Below are 25702 nucleotides of genomic sequence, written 5' to 3' on the forward strand. Positions count from 1 at the left end.
TGAAGGCAGGTCTCAGTGGCTCTCATGCGCAGTCTGGAGGCGATCACTGTAAGACCATGCGGAGGAATGCGCACAACACCACCGGGGGAAACCACCGGCAGCAGAGTAGCGAATAAAACAACGGGGTTTAACGCGAGGAGTATTCTCTTATCAGATGATAGCACGGGACACTGACCTAAACCAAATTAAGCAAACGACTGATTGGGGGCCACATATGGCCGGTGATGCATTTTTTTATATTCTTTGGTGTCACAATTTACGCTTTAAAAAAGATAAGAGCTTTGCTTGGATTAAAGGAAGTGTTCCACATCTATATGGGGTTTTGAACTGAAATAATCATCCTGGAGACCTTTCGATGCTGTTCACAATCCTACCTTTCTTATGACCTAAGCCCGTATAGTTTCTGAGCTACACGCCCGAGAAAGTGGGGAAAAGCATATCGGGGAAAATATTTAAAGTCGTCTTCGCATTCATGACGTTACACGCCGTTCAAACCCTGCCATTCCATAAGCCGTGCATTGGTTCAGGCAAAAAAAAACATAATTGCCGAGGTGTCGATCTTTGGAGTTCGTGAGCGCAATTTCTAGGTACAACGAACGTCAATTGCCTTCCAATTAATGTTGTGCAAGGTACGATGGCGTAATCAAACAATGAAGCATTGAGGAGCATATTTACTAGGCAGAGAACTGTGCTGTCTAGAGCAATCTTTTCCCCTTAACAAGCACATCAAAAGTTACAAGTGAGCTTGTTCTTATGTAATGTTTGCTTCAGTACCTCCAAATATGAAACATTCCCTTTAAAGATTTACGCATACAACTGAGAGTTCAAAGCTTCGGGAGCAATACCACCCATTGCTGATCGTAATTTCCAGTCATTCATAGCTGCCCGCCGTGAAGCCGGCCAGCTTCCCGTCTAGTCGCACTGCATCGATAAACTCAGTCCGGTACCTTTAAACATCCCTGCGGCAGGCAATCACAACATAGCATCGACCGCTGCAGTTCAGTAAAGCTATATTTGCGTCATATTGGTGTGGAGCTGTCTTGCGCGGGGCCGCAAAAACATCAGCACCGCCATATCATAGACTTTTTGGCGTTTAAAATGTACGTGTGGTGTGGTCGGGTGCAGACCAAGCCATACAAGAGAAACTAATGTAGACAATGTTTTACGAGGCAAAATGCGCTCCGGCCTGTGGATGGGCAGGATCTTCATCCACACTACGGCTGCGATGTAAAACAGGAAATAGAGACTCGCTTGCAGAGAAAAGATGAAGCATGCGGATGAGCAGGGCAGATCTGTTACGACTGTGGGAAGAAGTGCATCAAGGCATGCAGCAGGCACCTATTGCAGACAGTGATAACCTACATTACAGGCGGGGGTTAAATGTGATTCAAACAAGTTAGAGAGATGAAGCTATATCTAAGTCATTGTCTTGTGTCGGCTCTCCTGCAGGGGCAGTGATCTACAGCAGCGCAACAACATATGTTGCGAATGACGGAACGCAAACAGGAAAAGGATTGTAAGCGTCTGACAGAACCATATCATCTGAATCCGAAAGACACTTACAATACACACTAGATCAATTTCAGAATGTCTTACCGCAAACACATTAACTGTAAAGAAAACCACGCAGCTATCGGCGGCCACCGGCCACTGCGGTCGGGATCGTTCTCACCCCACCGTCCTCCGCGTCAACCTGCCATGAGCCGAGCCCCCACCCACCTCCGCTCCCGGTGTAGCTCCGCCCGTCGTCTACCTCCTCGCCGGCACCATGCCCCACCTATGACAGCCCCGATCTACCCTCCACACAATCAGCTAGCAGCCGTCCGCCGTCCGTCCCCATCCCTGTCAGCAGCGGTCCGGTCAGAGCTCCACAGACCCCCCCCCCCCCCTCTCCCCGAGCCCGTCACGGCAGTCCGCCCGTCCGTCAGCCATGTCGCTAGCATGTCCGCACCATCAGCTGGATCAGGTCCACAACCATGCAGCAGAAGCCGCCGCAACCAGCCGCCCCGCCGCGGAGGCAGGCGAGGTCGTGCGGAGCGTTCCTACCGCTCCGTGCGCGTGTCTCTCTGTGTGTGTATACCTCCATGTGATCGACGGAGACCACGCCTTCGACGGCGGCCCGGGAGCCGAACAGTATGCAGTGGTTGCTTAACTCAATGACTGGCACTAGCGCCAAGAACGAGAACGCCTAGAACAGAACGGGACGATGTCACAGGGCCGCGCGCCGCGCGTCGACTGACTGATGTCACGGCTGGCGTCGCGACTGGTGGCACGCGGTGTCCCGGCTGGTGCCACAGGGTGTCCCGGCCGGTGTCACAGGGTGTCACGGCTGGTGACACATGGTCCGAGACGCGCTGGCCGCGGGCGGCGGAGTCTAGCGCCCATCGTGCATGAACGAGGAAACATCGGCCACGCCATGCACCCAGGCTCATAACGGCTCCCTTCGGACAATGCAGAGCAGCAGCTGCCTGGAGAGGGGTCGCGTATCCATTTAGGGATCCTCAGCTAGTAACGAACCAGCATAGTCTTCTGATCCCTCCCCTCCTCCGGGCTTCTACCAGCAATCCTTACATCAGTGACCTGTGCATATGTGATGTGACCCAGCACCGGCCGTCACTGAGCCCGCAGCAGGTAAGCTTACTTCCCACACAAAGACGGCCAGGGGCTAGACTGGCCGAGCTTCTTCAGAGAACCGCCGCGATCACAAATAAACACACCTGCATAAACAATGTCAATGACTGGCATCCCCCTCCGTGGGACCGTGCTGGGCACGACCCAGCACATGGCCGAGATGCGAGCCCGCTGGCAGCTCCCCTCGGCTCTACGTCAGGACCGACGCGACGCCGACGCCGACGCCGACGCCGACGCCGACGCCGCCGCTGCCGCCGCCACAGCAGCAGCAGCTCTGAGACAGCCTGCGTCACTCAGTCGACAAGGCGCTGCACGAGCTGACTCGGAGGGCGCACGGGGAGCGTGCGGCCACAGCGAAGCCGCGCCGATGCGGCACCGCACCCGCCGCCGCCCTGCTCTGAGTTAGCCGTATCACGTCGCGCTGGTCCACGCTATTCAGATCCTCCTCTTCACAGCGAGCGGAGCGGTCACCAGATTTGAGAAACGGCCTAGTTCCATTCAGCTCAGTTGGGTGAGCTTCAGGCGACCCGGGAGCTATCCGAGATACCGACAGTAAGTGCTCAAGTCGCCCGAAATCGTCTTAATTAAACCGCCTAGTCTGAGAGTGGATCGTGTTGCAGGGGAGGGCGTACGCCAGCCTGCGAGGCGTCCAGCCTGCGAGGAGTCCAGCCTCCTGCAGCAGGTGCCACGCCGCCAGCGGGGCTCGCACCGCCGCGCGGCGCCCGCGCCGCCAGCGGGGCCCGGCCACCTGACCTGCGCAGCCGTCAGGTTGTAGCCAGCAGCGACGTGCGACAAGAAGGTGACGATGGCGGCGATGACGGGCACGGTCGGCGCCAGCGCGATGCTGACACTCTGCACGTAGGCGGCCTTCTGCAGCAGCGACCGCTCCGACGAGCGCGCCTCTGGCGGCCGGAGGTGGCAGAGGTCAGGTCACAGAGGCGTCCCGTCATGCCACGGGGCTGCCCGGGTCACAAAGACACAGGAACACGCCCCAGATGGCTGACGCTCCGCCCGGCGACACGGGCACCCTCTGGGTAATACAGGCACACTGTCAGGTCAGCGAGGCGTCCTGCCTGGTGGTCGAGGTTTCCCGGCAGGTCCCAATGGCAATTCGTTAATTGCAGCCACTCCAAACAGGTTACAGGTACGGCTCGTCGTCAGACGGGCACCCGGTCATGCCACAGACAGCACACCGCGGTAGATAAATTCAGCTCGGTCACGTGTCAAATCAATACGAGCAGGCCAGAGCACACTGAAAGGCAAGGACCAACGAGCCCTCCATCACCGTGTCATACTTCGCGACGGCAGCATTCCGCAACATCGAGGAGCGAGGACTCGCTCTATGTCCGCCGCAATCCGGGCGGGCCGCCTCCACAGACGCGGCGCGTGGCAGCGCCGTCGCCGAACAAGCACTAACCGGTGATGCGCTTGACGAACGTGGCCTCCCACGCGTACTGCTTGATGAGTTTGATGGCCGCCAGAATTTCGTTCATCAGCTGGACGCGGCGGTCCGTGACGACGATCGTCTTGCGGCGCAGATAGCCCGTCACCCGGGACAGGCCGAACTGGGGGCGGGAGACGTGCACCACTCACGTGCACCACACATGCACCACTCTGGAAATCTAGCGCGGGACCACATCGAGGACTGCGGTCACGTGACCTTCAGCACCAAAGTCAAGCCGAATTTGGAAAACAAACACGCGACTCCCGCTACCCGGCACCAGGGACACTGAAGGCGTTCTCTGGTCACCACACCGCGGGACACTGGACGAGACTCCGGTCACCGAGCTCAGGTCACACCGCGGGACACTGGACGGGACTCCGGTCACCGGGCTCAGGCCACACCGCGGGACACTGGACGGGACTCCGGTCACTGGGCTCAGGCCACACCGCGGGACACTGGACGGGACTCCGGTCACCGGGCTCAGGCCACACCGCGGGACACTGGACGAGACTCCGGTCACTGGGCTCAGGCCACACCGCGGGACACTGGACGGGACTCCGGTCACCGGGCTCAGGCCACACCGCGGGACACTGGACGAGACTCCGGTCACTGGGCTCAGGCCACACCGCGGGACACTGGATGAGACTCCGGTCACTGGGCTCAGGCCACACCGCGGGACACTGGACGAGAGTCCGGTCACCGGGCTCAGGCTACACCGCGGGACACTGGACGAGACTCCGGTCACTGGGCTCAGGCCACACCGCGGGACACTGGACGGGACTCCGGTCACTGGGCTCAGGCCACACCGCGGGACACTGGACGGGACTGCGGTCACCGGGCTCTGGCTACACCGCGGGACACTGGACGAGACTCCGGTCACCGAGCTCAGGTCACACTGCGGGACACTGGACGGGACTCCGGTCACCGGGCTCAGGCCACACCGCGGGACACTGGACGAGACTCCGGTCACTGGGCTCAGGCCACACCGCGGGACACTGAACGAGACTCCGGTCACTGGGCTCAGGCCACACCGCGGGACACTGAACGAGACTCCGGTCACCGGGCTCAGGCCACACCGCGGGACACTGAACGAGACTCTGGTTACCTGCCCCAGGTCAAGCTGACAACATGCTTTACTAGTGGAGACAGGGACACTTAACAGTCAAGATATAAGAGTAGACTGTCACTGACCCTCCCACAAGCACAACAGCAACACTCAAGTAATCTCTCCAGCGTTGGTTGTAAGCCATCGGTTGGGCCAACTCGACCTGTGGTACTGTAGGCGCGTGAGTGACAACGGTGCGCCGCTCACCTGGAAGGGATAGAAGAGGATGAAGATGACCATGCCGAAGAGGGCGTACGGCCCGAGCAGCAGGCCGATGTAGATGACGCCTCCGAGCGCGATCACCGGGCCGCCGATGATCATCGGGCCGAACACGCACAGATCGAAGATCCGCTGGGCGTCATTGGCGAACAGGTTCACCACCTGCAGCGAGCTGCGCGTCAGCTGACTGCGCCGCGGCAGTGCGCCCGAGGGGGCCCGGGCGCAGCTGTAGGCGGCCGCCTGCCGCGCAGTCAGCTGCTGCCAGAGCGTCTGCAAACAGCTGACTACGCCACGGGTCTAAGGCCGTCCCCCGGCTCCGCAGGTCGCTACAGGCACAAGATGCGGCCCGACCACAAACACATGTGGGTTTGTGGCAGGCCGCATCGTTGTGGCCATACATCAATGGGAAGCGGCATGACCACAAGCACACAAGACGTCCAAACAAACACATGTGAGGGCTTCGCAAATGTACATGCGTTTGCTGCCCCGAGCAAGAACGCTGCCGCGAGTGAGTGAGACCGGTCGGATGCCGGGCACATCTGAGCGTGCCGCCCGACCGAGGGGGCATGCGAGCATCCTCTGGAGCGACAGCGCAGGCTGACCTGTCCCACCGACTTGTCGCCGAGTCCAGGCAGCCGCAGCAGCTTGCGGTAGAGCACAGTGAGGCAGGCGGAGCGCAGCCGCACACCGGTGCGGTAGTTGATGCCCCAGAGGACGGTGAAGAAGCAGACGCGCAGGATCTCGCAGAGGATGAGGCCGACCGTCCAGCAGACGCCGTCCACCAGCGGCGCGTCCTGGTCCTGCGCGTACTCCAGCAGCCGCCGCATGAACACCGTCTGGAGCGGACACGCCAAGACGACCGGTCACTGCCTGGTCACACACTCGTGTGACCTGGTAACAACAGCCGCCGTATGAACACCGTCTGGAGCGGACACGCCAGGCCGACCGGTCACTGCCTGGTCACCCACTCGTGTGATCTGGTAACAACAGCCGCCGCATGAACACCATCTGGAGCGGACACGCCCGGCCGACCGGTCACTGCCTGGTCACACACTCGTGTGATCTGGCGATAACAGCCGCGCCAGCTCAGCCTGGTGACTCGCCATCGCATGGTTATCTTCGGATATGATCAGTCGCGCCAGCTCAGCCTGGTGACTCGCCATCGCATGGTTATCTTCGGATATGATCAGTCGCGCCAGCTCAGCCTGGTGACAGTTGTACTGTTGTGCCCTCCCTCTGCTCTCCCTCTGGTGTGCCCTGCCCTCCCCCTACCTCTCTTATGGCACACAAAACAGATTTGTGACCTTCAGATCTGCAAGAAAAAGACAAATGGGGAAAAGATATTTCGGAAATTATGCTGAAAGGGACCAAGATTTGTGCGAGGCCTAAGAGTAAAGACTATGCAAAACTCATAGACCAAATGCGACTCTTTCGGAGATGAGGCTCGAGAGCCGTCGGCGTTGCGTGTTTGCGAGACTTACCGGCCCGAGCAGGCCCATGATGAGACACATGATGAACACGGACATGCCGACGAAGATGCGGGTCCGAATGAAGCGCCACACAGCGCGCCGGAACGAGGCTCGCTTCAGGCCGTGGCGCTTCACCTCGTCCGTCCACATAAACTCAAGTCTGAAGAACACAAATGTCCACATCAAATACTGGCTGAATCCACATAAACTCAAGTCTGAAGTACACAAATGTCCACATCAAATACTGGCTGAATCCACATAAACTCAAGTCTGAAGTACACAAACGTCCACATCAAATACAGGCTGAATCCACATACACTCAAGTCTGAAGTACACAAACGTCCACATCAAATACAGGCTGAATCCACATAAACTCGAGTCTGAAGTACACAAACGTCCACATCAAATACAGGCTGAATCTACATAAACTCAAGTCTGAAATACACAAACGTCTACATCAAATACACGCTGAATCCACACAGACTCCAGAATGAAACACACACAGTGCGTAAACGCCAGCCTAAGCAGCCCCAGACAAAACAAACTTCAGTATGAAAACACCCGCTCGCCCTCATGCACTCCAGACTGAGATACTTCCACATCCCATGGTAACGTGAGTTCCAGCCTAACACTTGTTTGTTTATATAAATTCTGGGATGAAGCAGAATATCTGTTTGGACTGTGGGATTCGGCCTGCCCCCCCCCCCCCCCATCCACCCCAGCTACAGGCTTCAAACTGCCTAACCAAATTCTCCTTGGCATATTGACCACAACATCACCTAGAGATCATTGAATCTTTCCATGCCTATCTTGAGCCTGGTCGCAACTGCAAAAACGTACACCAGTCAGACGTGGGACGAAGGGACCAAAAGCGGCGCACGTTCGGGCCTTGACGGCGGCACGATTCCACGGCGCCGCCAGTCAGACGCGGGATGAAGGGACCAACAGCGGTGCACATTCGGGCCTTGACGGCGGCACGATTCCACGGCGCCACCAGTCAGACGCCGGACGAAGGGACCAACAGCGTCGCACATTCGGGCCTTGACAGCGGCACGATTCCACGGCGCCGCGCCTCACCGCCTGGCATTGTATTCGCAGCTCTCCAGTGGCGAGATCCTGGGCAGGTCCTCCACCTTCAGCCCCTTCTTGTAGGCACCCCACATGATGTATGTCATCCAGGAGAATGTGGTGAGGGACAGCATTCCAACATTGTCCACTGGCATCGCTGCCTTCTCGCTGGTGGCAGGAAGCAATGACATCACAAACACTTCTGAGCCAGGCCTGGGACTGATACAAGTCTGAGCTGGCCCAAATGTTCAGTAGTACAGTGCAGTGTGCGGGGTGCATTGGGTAGTGATGGTTGAAACATTGTGAATTTGGCTCCCAGAGGTATTAAGAACCAGGGGTTCTGAAAGACATGTTTAACATTGATGGACATTTTACAGACTTAATAAAAATGTACTGGTGTGATGTTTACACTGTTGGTAAACAATAAAACTTCCTTCATCCCTTGATAGCTTGTCAATACATAACATCACAGCTGCTATTTTGTCCACAGCATAACAGCAGAATCAATCATGTCAAAAGTAAGAACTGAATAGGCATACAGAAACTGTGTTACCTATTCAGAGTCAGGTTTTCTGGATCCTAAAGGACCACACAGTAAGCACACTAGCTCACTGACACACAGCATAAGCACTACATATAGCTGAGGAACTTACACCTTGGTCTTGCGGACAGGTATAAGCTGCCTGAGCGCCGCTGAGTATCGGCTGTAGCCCATGCCCGGCTTGTAAGAGACCTCGCAGGGCTGGTACACATCTTCATAGCTCCCCTTGGACACTGCATCCATAATGGCAGCAGGATTCTGTGGTGTGTAGTGTTCTGTGAGGTCAGAGATGACACAAAGACTATGGTCTGACATTGTGAGGTTGCATGAACCATACCAAACACTGCGACAAAAATGAGAAGCACACAACACAAGATACTGTCACTTATATGGCACCCCTTGGCCATTTCTTACTTGGCACCCTAAACATCTTGTCATAGAGTTTGGTGGAATCATAAGTACCCCAACTCACAACCAGCATTGCAAATGTATGGACTATAAAGATGTGGCCTGAGGAACCCTGCATGCCTCATGGTGGCCTTTTAGCTGGGTTGGAAGCAACTACCTTAAGATGTAAAGCTCTGGCCTTCATCAACTGTAAAAATACATATTGTGCAAATATAGGTTAAAATTGCAAAACATTTGTGCTCAACTCACTCCACATACACTGCAGTAAAAAAATTATTAAAGAAACAAAATGATGCAGTGCAGTGGTGATTTTAAGCATGAATATATGTGTGAAAATTCAACCAAGGTTTCCTTGATCTGAGATTTGTTGCATGCATGCGCCCAGTTTAGTACATTATCGCCACTTAGACATCTAGTGTTATGGTTCAATTTTTGCTGTTTGGCCTTCCCTATCATTGCTGAACTGCCTCTCAGAACATTAGGTAGCTGGGACCTCTGTAACATTGGCTGCCTCTTCCCCTGACAACTACCATATTCTGGCAAAACAAAATGGCCAGTTCTGAAGCTATCATTGCAATCCACAGAAGGTATGGAAAGGTAGGTACATGCCACTCACTCAGGGAAAAGAAACAACATGCTTACTTAAGAGTACTTAAGAAAGAGCAATTACATATCACAAGCAGTGCTGCAATTTAGAAGCTCAGGGGCACATAGCTGTTATCACTTTGTTGCTATACTGCTGTGTTTCCCTTATACAAAACCATGTTCATCAAGGAAAACCTGCAGTGGCCTGGCTTCTATGATTTGATGATCACCTCCTTATCTAATGTGGCAGCACTCATGAACTGTCTACACATTAATTCAATTGTGAGCACTGCATGGTTCATGCAATATACAGGACCTATCATAAGGCATGCCTAACATGCCGACCCGCTTATTGTTGGTTCTACCCCAGGACACCATATTTATTCCCCCATACCAATCGTCATGCCCGCTGAGCACCCAACACGAGCGACTTTCAATATTAACCGCCTCTGCGAGCATTGGGCAGATCTGACACGCCCAGAAATGTCACTTTACACTTTATTTTATAAGCAATCTTATACCTGAATACTCACCAGTCGAGACCATCCACCAGATCTGAGCTGTTTTAACGAGATGCGAACCCTCTAAACCTCACGCCGTCCCCAACCCAGGGCCTCCACACCGGCCCCCTTCGGCCTCGAGGGGTCCAAAGCTCGCGAACGGCGAGCAACAATCAAGGACGTCAGCTGACATAGTGGATCTAGTTGACTTTATCCCCATAAGATGTCACTAGCTGCAGTTTTGCACCAGGTAAGTGCTGCCGCCTAGCAGCGTCTTTGGAAGAACTCGAAGAGACGTGGAAAACGAAATTTTATCCTGCTAGGTGGCAGTGCGGTGCATGGCTACCGCGGTGGTGCTGTGGGGCCGCGTGTCTTGGACCACAAATTTGAATCAAAGGTAGTATTTCCCCGCAGGTGTAGTTTGTGTGCTTACACCCTTTGACGAACACCTGTGTTGGCGTGGGTGCTGTGGATGTGCTAGGCATTTAGATGAGGGTTGTTTGCGAAGCGTGCGCATTGAGATCGTGGAGCATGTAAGGCTTTCAACCATTTTGTTTCCTGTACCCAGCACGTTGAAATGGATGCTCTTACGGCGCATGTCTTGATTTGGACTTATACGAAACTAAACACGAGGGTTGAACGGAAATTTCTGCGCACGGCAACTTCGGACGCCATCCGTCGGCGGCGTCCGTTTCAGATCGTCACGGCGGCCATAATGGCGCGCCGATGGTCGAGGTCGCCCGTGCCCTTTTGGATATTTCTTGTTGCCTAGTCATATTGTGGGGAAACATGGTTACCTTTATGTAGACAGCTGTTTGGGATCTTGCATTGTGTGCTGTTCCCATGTGTGTGTGGTTAGACATCTGATGCTGCAATTCAGTGCATGCATGCATTGACCTTTATTTTACTTTGTTGTTGGGTCTTTAGTTGTACAGTAAATGAGTCCAACAGTCCATGCTGTGAGGTGCAAGTGTAAAAATATGTCCAACTAGCCAAGCTCTTAAAGTCATATGTGCAGCTCTGAAAAATAGCAGACTATTGGGGTGTGTCATACAGTTAAGTTTGTGGACTAAATGTTTGATTTGATACTGGAAATTAAAAGTTCTCTATTCTTGGAATGAAAGGCCTTCACGTACTGTCAAAGAGTGACCAGTTATCACTATTTGAATTTTACATGACAAAATTTTAAAGAAGTCACATTAAGAATCAGATGTTTGTTTCATTAGATCAATCAGAAGAATCAGCATGTTTCAATTAGGGCATAAAACAGTTTGTACTGAATTGTTTGTATTCTTTTGTGATGTGATATTGATCACACTTCTGTTATCAAAGTAGTGCTCATATCTGGGGATCATCAATATGGATGCATATATTTATACTTGATTCCTAAATGTCTACAGAAGTGGCCTCAGAAGAAGAGATGGAGATAGATACAGCAGAGGCAAACCAAGTAATGGAGTCGCAGCCCAGCAAGGTACTGGTTAATGAAATGTTGCAAGTTATATGAATAACACTGAGAGCTGGGCATTATGATAAGGGTGAGACAGCCATGATCTGGACTCTGCATCATCTGCAATTGTTTGTTTTCCTGCTTAGCCTCAGTTTTATTTTGGAACTACACCAGTTACCAGTGCTTTCCTCTGCCAATATACTTGAATGCTGTCAATGCTGCACTTCATTTTGATTTCCAAACATATTGTCATCTCAACTAGTGAGTTGCCAATTTGATCCAGATAATAGTAAGCATACTTTTTGGCACCATTGTCCACATTTATGCAGGAGTGTCAAGGCAAGGAAGACACTAGGTCTGCTGGAGAAGGAAGGAGATACATGGGTTTTTCACCTGTGAATGACCAGATTGTTGTTGGCTTCTGCTCAGACAAGTATGGCTGAACCTGAGTCTGAGCATCCAGCTGGAGATGCTCTGACAACAAACAAAAAATGTTTGCCTCAAGCTGAAGATCAGAAGCTTGGTGATGATGAGGCTGCCCCAATGGAGCAGGGGCCTGATCCCCCAAACCAAGAGGAGGCACCCAAGGACCAGGAGTCCGCATCCCCACACCCCCAGCCACCACGCGAGAACCACGAGCAGGCGGCGCCTGACCCCGACCCCGAAGCCGCCGGGCCGGAGTCACCCCCCGAGCCGGAGCCGATGGAGACGTCGACCGCCGCGCCGCCGCCGCCGCCGCCGGCCGAGCCGCCGACGCCGGTGACGGCGCTGCCGCTGGACCGGGCGGCCATGCTGAACTCGGTGCTGGCCGGCCGCGCCGCCCGCAGCGGCATCACGCACCCGCCAGCCCGGCTGCAGCTGCCGCTGCCGCGCGAGGGGTTCATGTGCGACCAGTGCGGCGACAGGTGAGGCGACCGGACCGCTGCTCGATGCGGCGTGTAAGCGCGGCCAACCGGTGTGTGCCGTGGCGCCGAGTTTTCCGCGGCGGCCGGTTTTTACCGGACGCACACCACGTTTCTGCCCACTCGCGTCAGTACTGAGCGAAGTTTGTAATGACGTGACCGACTGACCAGCAATGCTTGTCGCTGACGTCAGAAGCTCGGAGATGTCCTCTAAAACGCTGTTGACGGCGGGCCGCCTTGCGCATGATGCCGTCGTGTCGTGATGTGGCTGTCGCGGGACAGGTTTGTGCTGCCCTCGAGTCTGGCGCTGCACCAATCACGCCGCACTATGGAGATCGCCTTCAGGTGTGCCGACTGCAGCAAGACCTGCCTCTTCGACAACAAGTGCCGCTTTCTGGGTGAGCCGCAACAGCTTCCTGTTCCGAGGTCGTCGTTCACTTCCGTTTGCTAGTGGGGTGGGGAACTCGTTGAAAGCCGGTCGTGGAGGGGCCATTGTAAACCCCCGGTTTGTGTGGGTTGTGAGCAGAGCAGGAATGTTGTCAATGAAAATGCGGATAAGCCAATACGGCCAAGGAACATCTCGTGACGGGATGCCGTAAAACAGTGGATGTAAACGTTTCAAACTTTCCCATACCATTCACCGATGCATGATCGCATGTGGTTGAGGTTAGTATTCGCGTGTGACTTCGGCGATCTTCAAGCGTATCCCTCGGATTGATAACGAATGGTGCATAAAACAGTACTTCAAGTGAAGGTGAACATTAATGTTAACTACTGCACATTGGTACGGCCAGACCTGGGACTTCACCATTGGCATAGTACGAAACGTATGCACATACGACTCCGCGACACCCGACGTATTCTGACACCGCCGGCGGTAATGGACCAGTTTACGCCCGATATCGACTGCGCGGAATGCTCTGCAAGAGGGTGCTCTGCGTCGGTGTTCATTGAATGTTTCGCACCATTTTTATATTGTCACACATCTCCACCATCTGCACTCGGCGACGCCTCGTGAGTGGGCTCGGTAGCTGTGTGCGGCGCCGCGCTCCTGCCCGGTCAGGCACAGATGTTTTGATCATTGAGTTCTGAGAAATACTGGATGATGCTAGTGCGAACAATATTCCATCCGTGACATTAATCACTCTCCTCAATTCATCCGTAAAGCCATTCTCTTCCATTGGTAGTTGCTCCCTGCTCTGGGTGCCGAGATTCGGCAAAAAGCGTGTAAACCCGTGGAAAAGAGCAAAAGCCATCTTCCTGGCTCGTGTGTGCCCGACACGTGTAATGTGCCACCCCGCACTTGTGACACCAAGCGGTTTCCCGTTCAGTGGCCTATCGCGGCATGTCAGTCTCGTGTTACTACGTGCCATAAGAGCGGAAAACTCGTATCAAGCGAAAAAAAATGGACGAAATTGGCAAAAAATACATCTTCACAGCTTATGTGCACACGTCACATGACACGTGCAGCATCGCATCGTACACGTTGGACCAATTGGCCGTTAGATCGCTTATCGAAGCATGCCAGTCCCGACGTACATGCTCCCCTGGTTTCTGAGGTATGACAAAGACGTGCAAGCCCCTCAAAAGAGCAAAAATGTGTAAAAACATACTTAAACATGTGGGCGCCACCACATGTCGCACGTGTCACCACACATTATCATTTCGGTCCTTTCACTCATCATCGAAGTGCCCCAATCCTGTATGTGTTCGCGCCATGGATGCCGAAAGGTGGCACAAAACGCGTGGAAGAGAGCAAAATCCATATGTGAGCCCATGTCACGTGGTACGTGTGACTACCATTTTGCATGGTACACCTTTTCGTGCCATTCTCGTGTCGCTGCGACCCATCGTTGTCGAGATTTTGGTGCGAGATGACAATCGGCCGGAAGCAATGAATTACAGCAGCCGGTTGGCTGCTGTAAACTATTTAAAACTTGGCATCTTGCAACCTGTCCTGCAATTTGCAGCGCACGTTGCACTGCACATACTCGCGATGAGACTGAAAGTGTAGTCGCGTCAATTGTGAATGTTGGAAACAAAATCCACACATGTACGCGCACTGTGAGCACGGCGACCATCCCGCACAGCGCCCCGTCGACTCCCATGTTTGAGCCGAGACCGCGCCACCTGACGACCCGGTTGTCGGTCTACAGCCGGACAGATTGAATACACGTCAGAACGCTCGTTCTTTGATGAGGGCTGGCGATATGAACAAAGTCAACAGCCCGCCGCGCGAACGACCATTTTAGCCCTTAATGCCATGGGCGTACGCCGGGAGCCGTGCGGTAAATTGCCGCCGTCGCCGCCGTGCAACCCCTTAGTCTAGGCTCATTTGCGAGAGACATTTTTTAAAATGTGGTCAACAAATGGGTGCATCAGAGACAGGACGAATCGGCGGACACTCTGATGTAGTTTTCAATGCTAGATCATGCATAGTTTTTTACGGTAGCGGCTTGTATTCGGCTTCGGTTTTTAAAACTCGGCCCGTCGCAAATTGTATTGCAATTTGCAGCGCGACGGTGCGTTGCAGAAACTCGCAATGCACACTGAGAATGTGACCGCTTTAATTGTGAATGTTGGGAAACAACATTCAGGCCTCTACCTGCTTTGCGCGCCGAGATATCACGGCAAACGTAAAACCGCGTCAGAAACGACCGATTTCATCTCGTCAACACGTGTGTACGTGCCACGTGTGACTTGGCAAACGCACCCGATACGATTGCGATGGCCCATTCCGTGCTTTATCGCACCGTGCAAGTTGCATGTCGCTGCGACCGTTGGTTACCGGGATACGGCTCCGGGAGGCGAGGCGTGTCGGGCCGTCGGCCAGAATCGCGAAATTGGCGTCGCCCGTGTTAACGTTATGGGATTTTTGCTCTTTTTCGCTCGACACGCGCTCTTGGTCGTGTGCAAATTGCATGCAAAAACTCCTGACCGTTTGGCCTGCAGGTGAACCAACGCACACGCTCGCACACGCTCGCACACGCACACGCACATGCGCATGCACATGCACATGCACATGCACATGCACATGCACGCGCACGCGCACGCGCACGCGCACGCGCACACACACACACACACACACACACACACACACACACACACACACACACACACACACACACACACACACACACACACACACACACACACACACACACACACACACACACACACACACACACACACACACAATGTTCCTTTAGAAATACAGAGAAGGGATATCTAGATGTTCCTCAATGTGACAAGCCCTCATGGAAACTGTGCTACGTGAAAGATTGAATGTGACGTCAGAAAGGTGACTGATCGCAACTGCGTTTCGTAGACATCGCTTGAAAAATGTCACCACTTATATTTTTGACAAAATCGTTATTATACTCCATTTCTCGTCGGCTTCATAGCATTAAAAATCGAACTAGGCTGGCTCCAGTAGAAGATTACTCGGACAGCCTGTGGTCAGTTTCGAACCCACGACCTCAACATTACGAAATGAACATGGACAGTTGATTGCGGAGTTCCTCAGTCAAATGCCTCTTCATTAACAAATCGGGTCATGATGGGACCGTAGCGTGGCACGTGTCAGCGGACCGACGTCGCTGTCACGTCTTCCTCGGCCCCGCTGACGGCACGTGCCGCCCGCAGAGCACCTGGACCTGCACAGCGTCGACCCGCAGTCGCTGAGCCCCGAGTCTGTGGACATTTCGGCGCTGACCCCGGCCGACCTGAGCTCGCCCGTGCGGCTCATCCCGGCCACGGGCAGCCGCCTCCTCACCGGGCCGCCCCGCATGGTCAAGATGGGCCACGTCGAGAAGGTGGAGAAGTGAGTCCCGGAGCGGGCCGGCGCTCCTGCGCGTCAGCGTGCCGCGGCTCATATTCCGCCGTGTCTGTGGCCACGACCGCGACAGATTGTGATGCTATGGGATTTGCCATGCCGATGATTTGGTGGTGTTTGTGGTTTGAATTCCCATCGCCACGTGCTCCACGCCACTGCGGATTGGACGGCTGGTGACTTGTAATGGCGTAGCCCTTCAGTAGCATCTTCTCGCTGTTCAGGACCGCCGGGTTTTCGGACAGTCGCTCTTCTGTGATGATGGAATGTCAGTAGTTTGTAACATAATTTTCCGTGTGCTTGACTGCTGATATAGCATGTTGGTCATTTTGGAGCATGTCATAGAGCATTTTTTTCGATATTGTATGCGGTTTTAACGCGAATGAGGCTGAAAAGGGGAAGTTGTGCCCAAAGGGTCACCGTCCAGTCGTCATTTTCCGCTCAGTCCCGATTCATCTACATCACTGGAGCCGCACTACGATGGCGGTGCTCATCGGAGTAGAGGCACTCCGACAGTGGTGTCCTCGCCTTACGCCGAGGAGTGATGTGCCGCCCCCGTGTGTCCGGCAGGCCGGCCGGTGTCAGCTGTCCCATGTGCAACACGCTGTGCAGCACGACCTCACTGCCGGCGCACATGTGCCCGCCTTCGGGCGCCGACGCGCTGGAGTCGGTGCCGCCCCGCTGCCCGGAGTGTGCGCAGCCCTGCCCCTCGGACTGCGCGCTGATGGCTCACCACGGCCTGCACAAGCCCAACCTGTGGCCCTACCCGTACGTCTGTCCCGAGTGCTCGGTCAAGGTGCTCGGCACACACGAGGAGTACCGGCGCCACGTGGTGGCCGGCTGCCTGCATCTGACGCGGGACCTCAAGACCTGCTGCGCCATCTGCCTGATCGAGGTCGGCGACGTCAAGTCGCACATGCTGCAGACGCACGTGCAGAAGCTGTACAAGTGCCGCAAGTGCCCGCTCGCTTTCGAGTCCATCAACGGCTTCAACAGCCACGTCAAGGGCAAACACGGCGGACAGCCGATGCTGGGCGATACGCCCTACATGCCGATCCTCAAGTGTCCGTTCTGCGCGGCCACGTTCAACCACCCGAAGACGCTGCGTGAGCACCTGGCGTCGAAGAAGCACGGCGACCGGGCGCTGGAGCAGGTGCGCTTCGTCTTCCGCTGCCCCGAGTGCGAGGTGGACTACGGCCGTAAGGAGCTGCTGTCCGACCACCTGGCGCAGAAGCACCCCGACTTTCAGATTGCCGCCATGGACGTGCCGGCCGCCGTGCCGGAGCCGCCGCCGGCGCCGCCGGTGGCCGCGCCGGCGCCGCCGCCGCCCGCACGGCCCCTGGCGGCGCCGCGGCCGCTGGGCCGGCCGCCCAAGCAGGCGGCGGCGCCGGCGCCCGTGAGGGTCGAGACCGGCCGCAAGGTGGCGGTGTACGTGTGCGTGGTGTGCCAGCTCGAACACCGGCGCAAGTCGGCGTACGCGGAGCACGCGCGCGTCCACCTGAACGACGGTGTGCCGCTCTGCCTGCTCTGCAACGCCCGGTTCGACACGCACGAGGTGCTCAAGAACCACATCGCCGAGCACGCGTGCGAGATCGGCCGCGACCGCTGCGGCCTCTGCTACGTGAAGCTGGGCAGCCGCGACGCGCTGCAGGTGCACCTCGAGGACGAGCACAACCTGCGCAACTTCACGTGCCCACACTGCCAGCTCAAGTTCGTGCGGCTGAACGACCTGCACCGACACAACTTCATCAAGCACCGCAGCGGCGCAAAGAGCCGGCCGGCGCGGCCGCTGTCGACCGTGCGCGATACGCCCGAGGCGCCGCTCGCGCCAGAGGACGACGACGAGGAGGACGACGACTTGCCGTTGAGCGAGCTGAGCGCCCGTAAGCCGGTGGGCGAGACGGGCGGACGGAAGCCGCGGCGCGGCGGCGGCACGCTGCCGGGCGTCACCAGCCTGTACGAGCTGGACAGCGAGACGTCGTCGGTGCTGAGCGACGGCGACGAGGCGGGCGGCCAGCGGCGGCGGCGCGGCGGCGGCGCTGGCGGCCGCGGCCAGAAGCGGCCTCGCTCGGAGCCCGAGCCGCCACCGCCGCGACTCAGCCGCGTGGCCAAGCGGCCGCCGTCGCCGGCCGAGACGGCATTCGTCGAGCGGCCGGCACCGGCGCCGCCCGCCTCCGGCTACCGCTGCGTCTGCTGCGGCCTGCAGACGGAGGTGCGCGCCGACTTCGTGGCGCACGTACAGCTGCACCGGCAGGGCAGCCAGCACCAGTGCCCCGAGTGCGGCCAGTGCTACTCCACCAAGCCGTCGCTGCTGAAGCACCTGCTGCTTGTGCACCGACTGCGCGAGCCGCCGCCGGAGGTGGCTGAGGCCGAGCGGCAGCACGAGCTGGTGCAGTGGGAGCAGCTGACGCGCGACCTCGAGCCTGGCCAGTGTCACGTGTGCCGCACGCAGTGCGGCGACGAGGAGCGGCTGCTGCAGCACCTGCGCGCGCACGGCCGTGCTGCTCTGCGCGCGCACCAGCGTCAGGCAGCGCGCCGCCAGCGCCGCGCGCAGCCGCCGCCGGAGGACGGCCGGCCGGAGACGCTCGAGGACATCGCCAGCTTCGTGGCCGGCGGCCGGCCGGCCGACGATGAGGACGAGGACGAGGTGATCGAGCTGGAAATGAAGGAGGGCGAGATCACGCAGAAGCAGCTACGCAAGGGTGTGCCGTTGGTGCGTGATGAGAGCAGCGACGACGAGGATGTGGCCGAGCTGGCCGAGCCGGGCGCCAACGGCGAGCAGCGGTCTGGCGACGAGGGTGCGCCGGCTGCCGCTCCGGCGCGCGGTAAGGCCGAGCCGTCGCCGCTCTCTGCCAACGGCCTGCCAGCGGCGGGCGGCAGCGGCCCCAGCCAGCCGGCAGAGCCGGCCGCCGCCCAGGCTGCCTCCGGGTGACTGCCGCCGATCGGCGTCGCTCGCGCCCCGGCTATCATTGTATAAAGTCATTCCTGTGGCGTGGCGCCGCGGGCCGCACCGTGCCTGGTCAGACGCAGTGGACGGGAGGCTGCGGGACCTGGCGACTTTTATCCGCGCGAGAGCGGCGCGAGGTGTCCGCGCAAAGGGGCGAGCAGTGTGCGTTTTTGCGAGGCGGACGTTGGTGCGGTGTGTGCGTGTGTGCGTGTAAACGTGTGTCTATACTGGCCCCATGCAGTTGTATGCCTTTGCTCGGGTGGGGATTGTGTTGGCCCGGCTACCAGCGCGTGGTGCGTGGCCGCATGGGTCGTGTTGTACCGCTGCTGTCGTAGCTTTTTCTCCTTTTTCTGCGCTGCCTGTGGTATCACGAAGTTTCAATTAATCATGCATGGTGCGGATTTTCGGCGACGCGGATTGGTCGATGGTAGGGGTGACGTAATACCATCGGGCATTTTGTTTTATATGCCTTTCTATGGAAGCATGCACCACCATAATAAGCAAAACGTACAAAGCACGCCAATCCTGGCTTTTCTCGACTGGTTTTGTGAGTTTAATCAATACAACTTTATAATCACGTAGTCATGAGTTACCATGAATGCATTCCCACTGCACGGAGAAGTGGAAAATATCGGAAGTTATCAAGAGCATGAGCCGCCCAGGGCGTGGGAGACCGTCGGCATTCGCTGCACCAGACCGCAGGTGGCTATAACAAAAGTAGGTACGCTGCCGACCGCCAATCCTCACCAGCTCTACATCAGCGTCGCCATGTCTCAGCCCTTTGAAACCAAATTTGTATGAGGTTAGAAGCCCTTACGGGTTTCCTGGATAAGTGGACGTCATAGACGTCATAAGCAGGGGCCTTACCGCTATTTGACGCCTACGGACCGTCCGATGACCTTTGGGGTGGAGTCATGTTCTGGGGATCCTAACCAGGGATCTCGAGCTCTGAACCTGTTAAGACGATAACAGGGGTGGTAGCGTCATGTGGGGCATGCCCTGTCCGTCTCCGTCCACCACACTGGCAGCGTCCATTTTCATGAGTCAAGACCTTTGCTCCCACGACTCGTTTTGCAAACAAACGCCAGCTTGTATGAAGAGGAGTGGCCGCCGCGCTGCACGTGTTTTGGACTCCGGCCGGGGGCATTGGAGCAAAGCCAGCCATTTTTGCCTGCCGTCACCCTCGTGACCGGACGGAGCTTAACCTGCCAGCAGAAATGACCGCCAGTTCACTGAAAAACCCAAGTCTTCTTTCAATGGCAGATAACCGGACAAACTTGTTTTAAATCAGCCTATGTAAGTGTCTCCTGAAGAAAGTGTCTCATGACTGGATGCAGTCAGGATGATACCGGTGCAACAGGTCTGTGTTGATAATTTGCGTCACTTTGCTTGAGTAATTACAGTGGCACTTAATTTTAATGAAGCCAATATCAGCGTGCCCGAGTTGTCAATATCCATGGAAAGGAATATATCTCGTTTTTTTCGGTTAGCCTATAAGCGTGCCGGCGCCCATGACCTATCGCAGTCCCTGCAGCGTGTATGCTGGATTACACTCTGTTTGACAGTCACTTACTCCTTATCGTATCTCACAACCCCGAGAGCCGCAAGCGTGAGTGTTTTTAGTTTTCTTGCAGGCAAGTTTTGCACCATCTGTTAGTCGTCTTTATGCCACGAGACTTGTGAGGGCTCGCGGTTTCTAGCATTTGCAAACCCGTGACTGTTTTTACGGCGCGCTTATCTATCAGCGTGGGAGGCTATTGACCTTCTCAGAGGTCTGTGCTGAGGAGAGGAGAGTGCTGCGCGCCTCCGGACGATTCTTTCGGGGCCTGTGATGGTTCGGAAACCGTCCCGTTTCACGGAAATCGTCTTCGAATCTCGTGGCCATCTCTTGCCCCACTGAATGTCCAACTCGGGTCACCTCGTGGCGCCTGGGTCAAAGCCGAGGTCGTTGTTTAGGCAGCACAACCTTTCTTGTACGTGGTTCTACATCAGGTGTGGACAGGGTTCAATGCTCTGGCATTTTTGCCCTCTTCAGCCACTTTAAGACCCACGGAGTCCATGTCCAGGGTGGTGCAATACCGGTGCGCGGCGCGAGCGGCTCGTCCGTCTGACGTGCTGTCAAAAAGGCCCCGTGTGCGTGCACCTCCCGGTCCTGCCGCCGCCACCGCGCCCAATAATCCATACATCGATCGTGCCCGCGCGATTCGCGTGCTTCGCCGATGGTAGCGCCGCTCTGCGGACAGGAGCAAAGTTAACGCTCCAGCCGGCGGCGAGGCCCGATACCGCGGCGGCGTCAGTTGTCGCGCGCCAGGTGAGTGACGGGCGGAGATTCGGCGAAAGGTCAGCGCCCCGCCAACCCGCTGCTGAAGTGGAGACGAACGTGATCGCTGTGGGTCAATTTCGTAAATTGCCACTACTTTAACCTGCTCGGTAAATATCGAATGAAGGATTTGCAGCAACGCGTGCGCAAGCGCTCTTTTAACATGAGCGTTCTTCATTGCCTCAACCATGGGCTCTAGACGTGGTCGCGGCTTCTCCAACGGAGCCGTTTACGAGTCGCACGTAGCTGAATGGTAAAAGCGTGCTTCCATACCAACACCCAGCCAGGAACTCGCGCCTTCAGAATACGAGTCACTGTTTGCAGGTATATTTGTAGGCAACGCGAGTTACTGCATGCGAAGGCAACAAGGGTTGATTGCAATGAAAAAATGCAATGCTTGGCAACCGGCCACTATTTTGGTTGGCGCTGGCCGGGGAAGTCACGCACACAGTTGATCTTTCACCGGCTGTCGTGCTCCACGTCGCCCATCTGATGGCAGCTTATTTTTTGCGTACTATATGCGCCAGAAAACAGCAGCGACCTTCCGTGCGTTTGCGAAATTTCCTCGCTTACAGCCAAGCACGATTGGAACCCCTCGCAACATCTCCGCCAGCTGGTTCGCGGACTGTTGAGACTCGCCCTGCCTTCGTCTCAGCTGAGTGGGTCGAGCTCCATCACCTGCACAGAGTGCCCCAGGCGAGGGTCAGCCGCTGATGTCGGCTGGAAGGGATGACACGGGCGCGGCGCGGCACCAGCAGCAGCTAGACAGGCTGCTGCAGGAGCAGCTGCGAGTGGAGCAGCAGCTCAACAAAATGTAAGATTCGCTTCCTCACACGGATGCGCCTCTCACTACATATGTGTTGCTTCCAGCTGCAAGTCACCCCTCGTGCCTAAACACCCCCGTCCTGATGCAAACTGGGAAGGCCCGAGATGCAGCCAGCGTAACCGCCAGCGGGCTTTGGTCTAACCGCGCGTCTAAGCATATTCAAACGGCCGTTGGTCATTCGCCAGTCGGTTGTTTGGTGATCATCCCGTTTGGTGACCTGAAGCTATGGGTCTGTGCCGGGCGGTGTTCTTCACACTCCACTCACGTATGGGCTCGGTGACGTAGCATACGATCCAAACATAAAGGAGTGGGGATGTCTAATAGTCACGTTTGAACTCGCTCTTTCACGTCCAGTGGCATCAGATTCAGGTGTCTTAGTGAACTGGTATGGCACCGTTATCGCATGAGACGAGACCATGCTCTCACGTCCAAAAGAAGGAGAAAAAAACAGCTTAGGGTTAAATAAGCGGAACAGCACTACTTGTGGTGTCCTACACGTTCAGCGGTACGCTTGTCGAAATAGGAATGCATGTTGTGGCCATCTGAGCCGACGCCTATCCGTAGATAACTGTATTAGCACGACCCCGACTCCCACCTCCGTGAAATGTAGGACGGAGTCCAGCCCCGAAGGAATCGACTCCATCTCCGGACTGACGCAAAGTTGCTCGATTCGACACCACCGGGGGCCAGCGAGGGTCTCGCACCGGAGCAGCCACATGACATTGGCTATGACGTAAGGGGCGTGATGCCGCACCGGTCAGGGATAGCGTGAGCAACTCCAAAGGTGTCTGTGGCTGGTGGATGAGGTCAGCGGTGTGTTGTTCCGCCAGTATATGAGCAGCAGCTGCTGCTGCAGAGGCGCCTGTTACGTATAACGGTATCACATAACTGCTACACAGACCGTCTTTTAGCAGCAGCGACAACAGATGCAGGGTGGTACTGGTTTGTGGCGCGATTGTCGTGAGTGCGCTGGCTCGCCAGCCGTGAGCGCTGAGTCGGCTGCCCGGTGGCACGTGGGACGTATCTGGTGCATTGCAGTCAGGACCGGCGCGAGCAGCTGCACAGGCGGTCCCAGCAAGGCGTGTTATCGCCGCAGCAGCGACTCGCGGAGGTCAAGCGACGGAATGCGATCATCAGGAAGGTTTGTCTCAGTGAAGGGTCTGAATGGTGGGCCTTCCCGCGAATATTTTTGGCCAAGTCGTTCGATATCGTTCTAAAGAATGGAGAAAAGCATAAATACGAAGCATCATGTTTCCACGGCGCTATTTTTTATTCATTTTAGCTATGTTGGGCACAAACACTGTTATGAATGGAGAACCTGTATAATCCCGCGGTCACAAAAACGCATGCCCGTCAAATAAGCAGCCCATCGCTTGCTATTCCAATAATTAAATCCAAATGGGAATCCCAAATCCCTGCCTTCCGGAACTGCTCTGATGATTAAGTGCAAGGAGCCTAGCGAATAAAGGCAATTTTAAGGCGTTTTTCATTATTCCATGCAAGACATTTTTCGTCCTCACTAGCCCTTGCGTCAACACAGCATAGGTTCTTTCAAAGATTTATCCTGCACCAGCACTTTTACACCCGTATGTGCAATCTCGAGTTGACATTTACCAACGTTAAACTGACCAAACGCAATCGCGAATTCGTTCCGTTGCTGTTTCCGGTTTCACCGTGCTAAATATTAGTTCAATGTACAACGCAGTTACCTTATTGATTATCCAGCGGGCCCGGTTTCAGAGAGCTGAAGATATGGAGTGCAGAGCGCGTCTGGCAAGCATGAATCCCATATTCTTTCAACTGGAGGACATGAAGAGACAGTTTCTGGCGTGGGCGTTTCAGCAAGAGCGACGATACAGAGAAAAACGTGGCAGAATCAAACGTTGACATCAAAGCAAAATACCGGTCGACGTTAACTGGTTCCTTCTCATTTGATCGACATGCAACGCACACAAAATATGTCAGAACTTAAGGTCTGTTACACAGTTTCATCCAAACTGCGGAGAGGGTTTCAGTTTCGGCTGGGGCCAGACCGGACCAAAAACTGCGTGGAACGAGACGCCCGGCGCGTCATGCGCACTAGCACGTCCAATGCCAGACTGTGCGAGTACCAGTCGCCAGCCCGTTGATCCCGACCTGAAGTGTAGCCCCTCTCCGACGGGTCACGCGCACTAGCACGTCCGGTGCCAGACTGTGCGAGTACCAGCCGCCAGCCCGCTGATACCGACCTGTAGTGTAGCGCCTCCCCGCCCAATCTAGTTTGTGGCAGCGGGACAACGTTGCGCAATATGTAGCTGCGGATTGGCAGGCACCGGGCGCGTCACTGCCCGGCGAGTCCCGCGGGCCTCACTTACACGAGAAGGTGCTGCGGTGCTGCAGCTCTTTCGATGCATCCGCTGGGATTCCCGAGGTGAAAACGTAGCATCTACGACGGTGAATAGACTTTAACTGCAAGGGAGGTGGACGGAGTTTCCTGGAGCCGACGACAATCTGTTGTCCCGGTAGATGCGCTGTTGAGCGATGGCGTGAGGGAGAGGGAGGCGGTACTCGGGAGACTCTCTGGAACGTCTGGCTGAATGAAACATAACTGCGTAGCAACGTAACCATCGTGTGCAGTCTTAAACAGCCCGTGTGAACTACCGTGTGAACCGTATTGATTTTATAGTTGGCTATTCCCGCTTTATTTCGCTCTTCCATTTGAAGCCCACTTTGAATATGCCGTGTCAGTGAAACAAGCTGTGTGCGTGCTGTGGGGTGGGCCAAAGGGTCACGGGATTTCGTTTGTACAGACTCGGCAGGCATGCAGTGTGTTACGTCGATACGTTGATGCGTAGAACAGATACATTGCCCGACTCGAAACACAATACACGATTGACGATCGACTGAATTTTAATGGGACACAGATCAACAACCAAAGCTTCCAGCATCACCCCTGGCTGCACGACATTGTCTGTCCTACACAGGCGTCTCCGACTCTCTGAAGCGTTTATCGCCGAATCTTTATACGTTACGGTGACAAGCAGGAGCAAACCGGCTTTCTGATGATACAGGGCCTTGATAACGGCTGTGGGGACTTGCACAGATGGTGAATGGCAAAACCCAGCGTTTCTTGGGAATTCACACGTTGACGTCCGAGTCCTGGAAAACTGCTACTTATCCGAGCTGTCAAGCGGGGCTAAGCTCACGTCTCCGATCACACCAGCAGTGCCGCCCTCTGTGGACCTCAGCAGCGCCTTCTACACCGAACATTCCGAGCCGCTTCCTTCCCCGAAAATCCCAAGTGAGGCGAGCCTTTGCGAACATGGCCGACGCCATGCTTCCTGCCCCGAACATGGTCGGCGCCTCGCTTCCAGTCCCGAACATGGCCGACGCCTCGCTTCCAGTCCCTGCTGGTGTCCGTCCCGTCCAGCAGCGCCCACCCCATGGACTCCGTCATCGGGCTCGGCTTGAGCAAG

At 55.8% G+C, this 25702-nt stretch overlaps 2 protein-coding genes and 2 long non-coding RNA genes across 5 annotated transcripts in view; 3 read left to right on the plus strand and 1 right to left on the minus strand.

Annotated features, from left to right (window-relative positions):
- LOC119097122 (multidrug resistance-associated protein 5) overlaps nucleotides 1–10127 on the minus strand; it is a 62216-nt gene extending 52089 nt beyond the window's left edge. The window contains exons 1-9 of one of the 2 annotated variants that reach the window (XM_037220172.1): nucleotides 10004–10127; nucleotides 8590–8752; nucleotides 7946–8104; nucleotides 6881–7028; nucleotides 6002–6235; nucleotides 5388–5561; nucleotides 4049–4196; nucleotides 3385–3533; nucleotides 2081–2188 (exon numbers count right to left, since the gene is read on the minus strand). In XM_037220172.1, coding sequence (XP_037076067.1) covers nucleotides 2081–2188; nucleotides 3385–3533; nucleotides 4049–4196; nucleotides 5388–5561; nucleotides 6002–6235; nucleotides 6881–7028; nucleotides 7946–8104; nucleotides 8590–8752; nucleotides 10004–10016 — 1296 coding nt within the window. In that variant the 5' untranslated portion in view covers nucleotides 10017–10127. The remainder of the gene's footprint in view (nucleotides 1–2080; nucleotides 2189–3384; nucleotides 3534–4048; nucleotides 4197–5387; nucleotides 5562–6001; nucleotides 6236–6880; nucleotides 7029–7945; nucleotides 8105–8589; nucleotides 8753–10003) is intronic. The other variant, XM_037220173.1, reaches the window with a different exon arrangement.
- A 131-nt stretch (nucleotides 10128–10258) lies between these two features.
- Nucleotides 10259–12122, plus strand: LOC119096982 (uncharacterized). The gene is made up of 3 exons (XR_005094111.1): nucleotides 10259–10367; nucleotides 11371–11444; nucleotides 11850–12122. It is a non-coding gene; the product is annotated as an uncharacterized LOC119096982 (long non-coding RNA).
- Nucleotides 12123–12209: 87 nt separating this feature from the next.
- Nucleotides 12210–20818, plus strand: LOC119097558 (zinc finger protein 532). Its single transcript, XM_037220591.1, has 9 exons — nucleotides 12210–12325; nucleotides 12605–12720; nucleotides 15968–16145; nucleotides 16725–17432; nucleotides 17556–17952; nucleotides 17989–18159; nucleotides 18361–18591; nucleotides 18721–18952; nucleotides 20802–20818. Exons 1-9 carry the CDS (start codon nucleotides 12210–12212, stop codon nucleotides 20816–20818), a joined length of 2166 nt encoding a protein of 721 aa, XP_037076486.1.
- Nucleotides 20819–21372: 554 nt separating this feature from the next.
- On the plus strand, nucleotides 21373–25130 carry LOC119096925 (uncharacterized). Its single transcript, XR_005094100.1, has 4 exons — nucleotides 21373–21412; nucleotides 21997–22235; nucleotides 23286–23388; nucleotides 23988–25130. It is a non-coding gene; the product is annotated as an uncharacterized LOC119096925 (long non-coding RNA).
- The last annotated feature ends 572 nt before the right edge of the window (nucleotides 25131–25702 follow it).

This window comes from Pollicipes pollicipes, unplaced genomic scaffold, assembly GCF_011947565.3.
Source record: "Pollicipes pollicipes isolate AB1234 unplaced genomic scaffold, Ppol_2.1 Scaffold_4295;HRSCAF=5057_pilon_pilon_pilon, whole genome shotgun sequence".
Taxonomy (NCBI): domain Eukaryota; kingdom Metazoa; phylum Arthropoda; class Thecostraca; order Pollicipedomorpha; family Pollicipedidae; genus Pollicipes; species Pollicipes pollicipes.

Excerpts from the sequence above, each read along its gene's own strand:
- LOC119097558 (XM_037220591.1), top strand. The coding sequence starts at position 12,210 with ATGCTGAACTCGGTGCTGGCCGGCCGCGCCGCCCGCAGCGGCATCACG. Across the intron at positions 12,721-15,967 it reads CAACAAGTGCCGCTTTCTGG|AGCACCTGGACCTGCACAGC; the intron begins GTGAGCCGCAAC and ends TGCCGCCCGCAG. Across the intron at positions 17,433-17,555 it reads ATGGACGTGCCGGCCGCCGT|GGTCGAGACCGGCCGCAAGG; the intron begins GCCGGAGCCGCC and ends GGCGCCCGTGAG.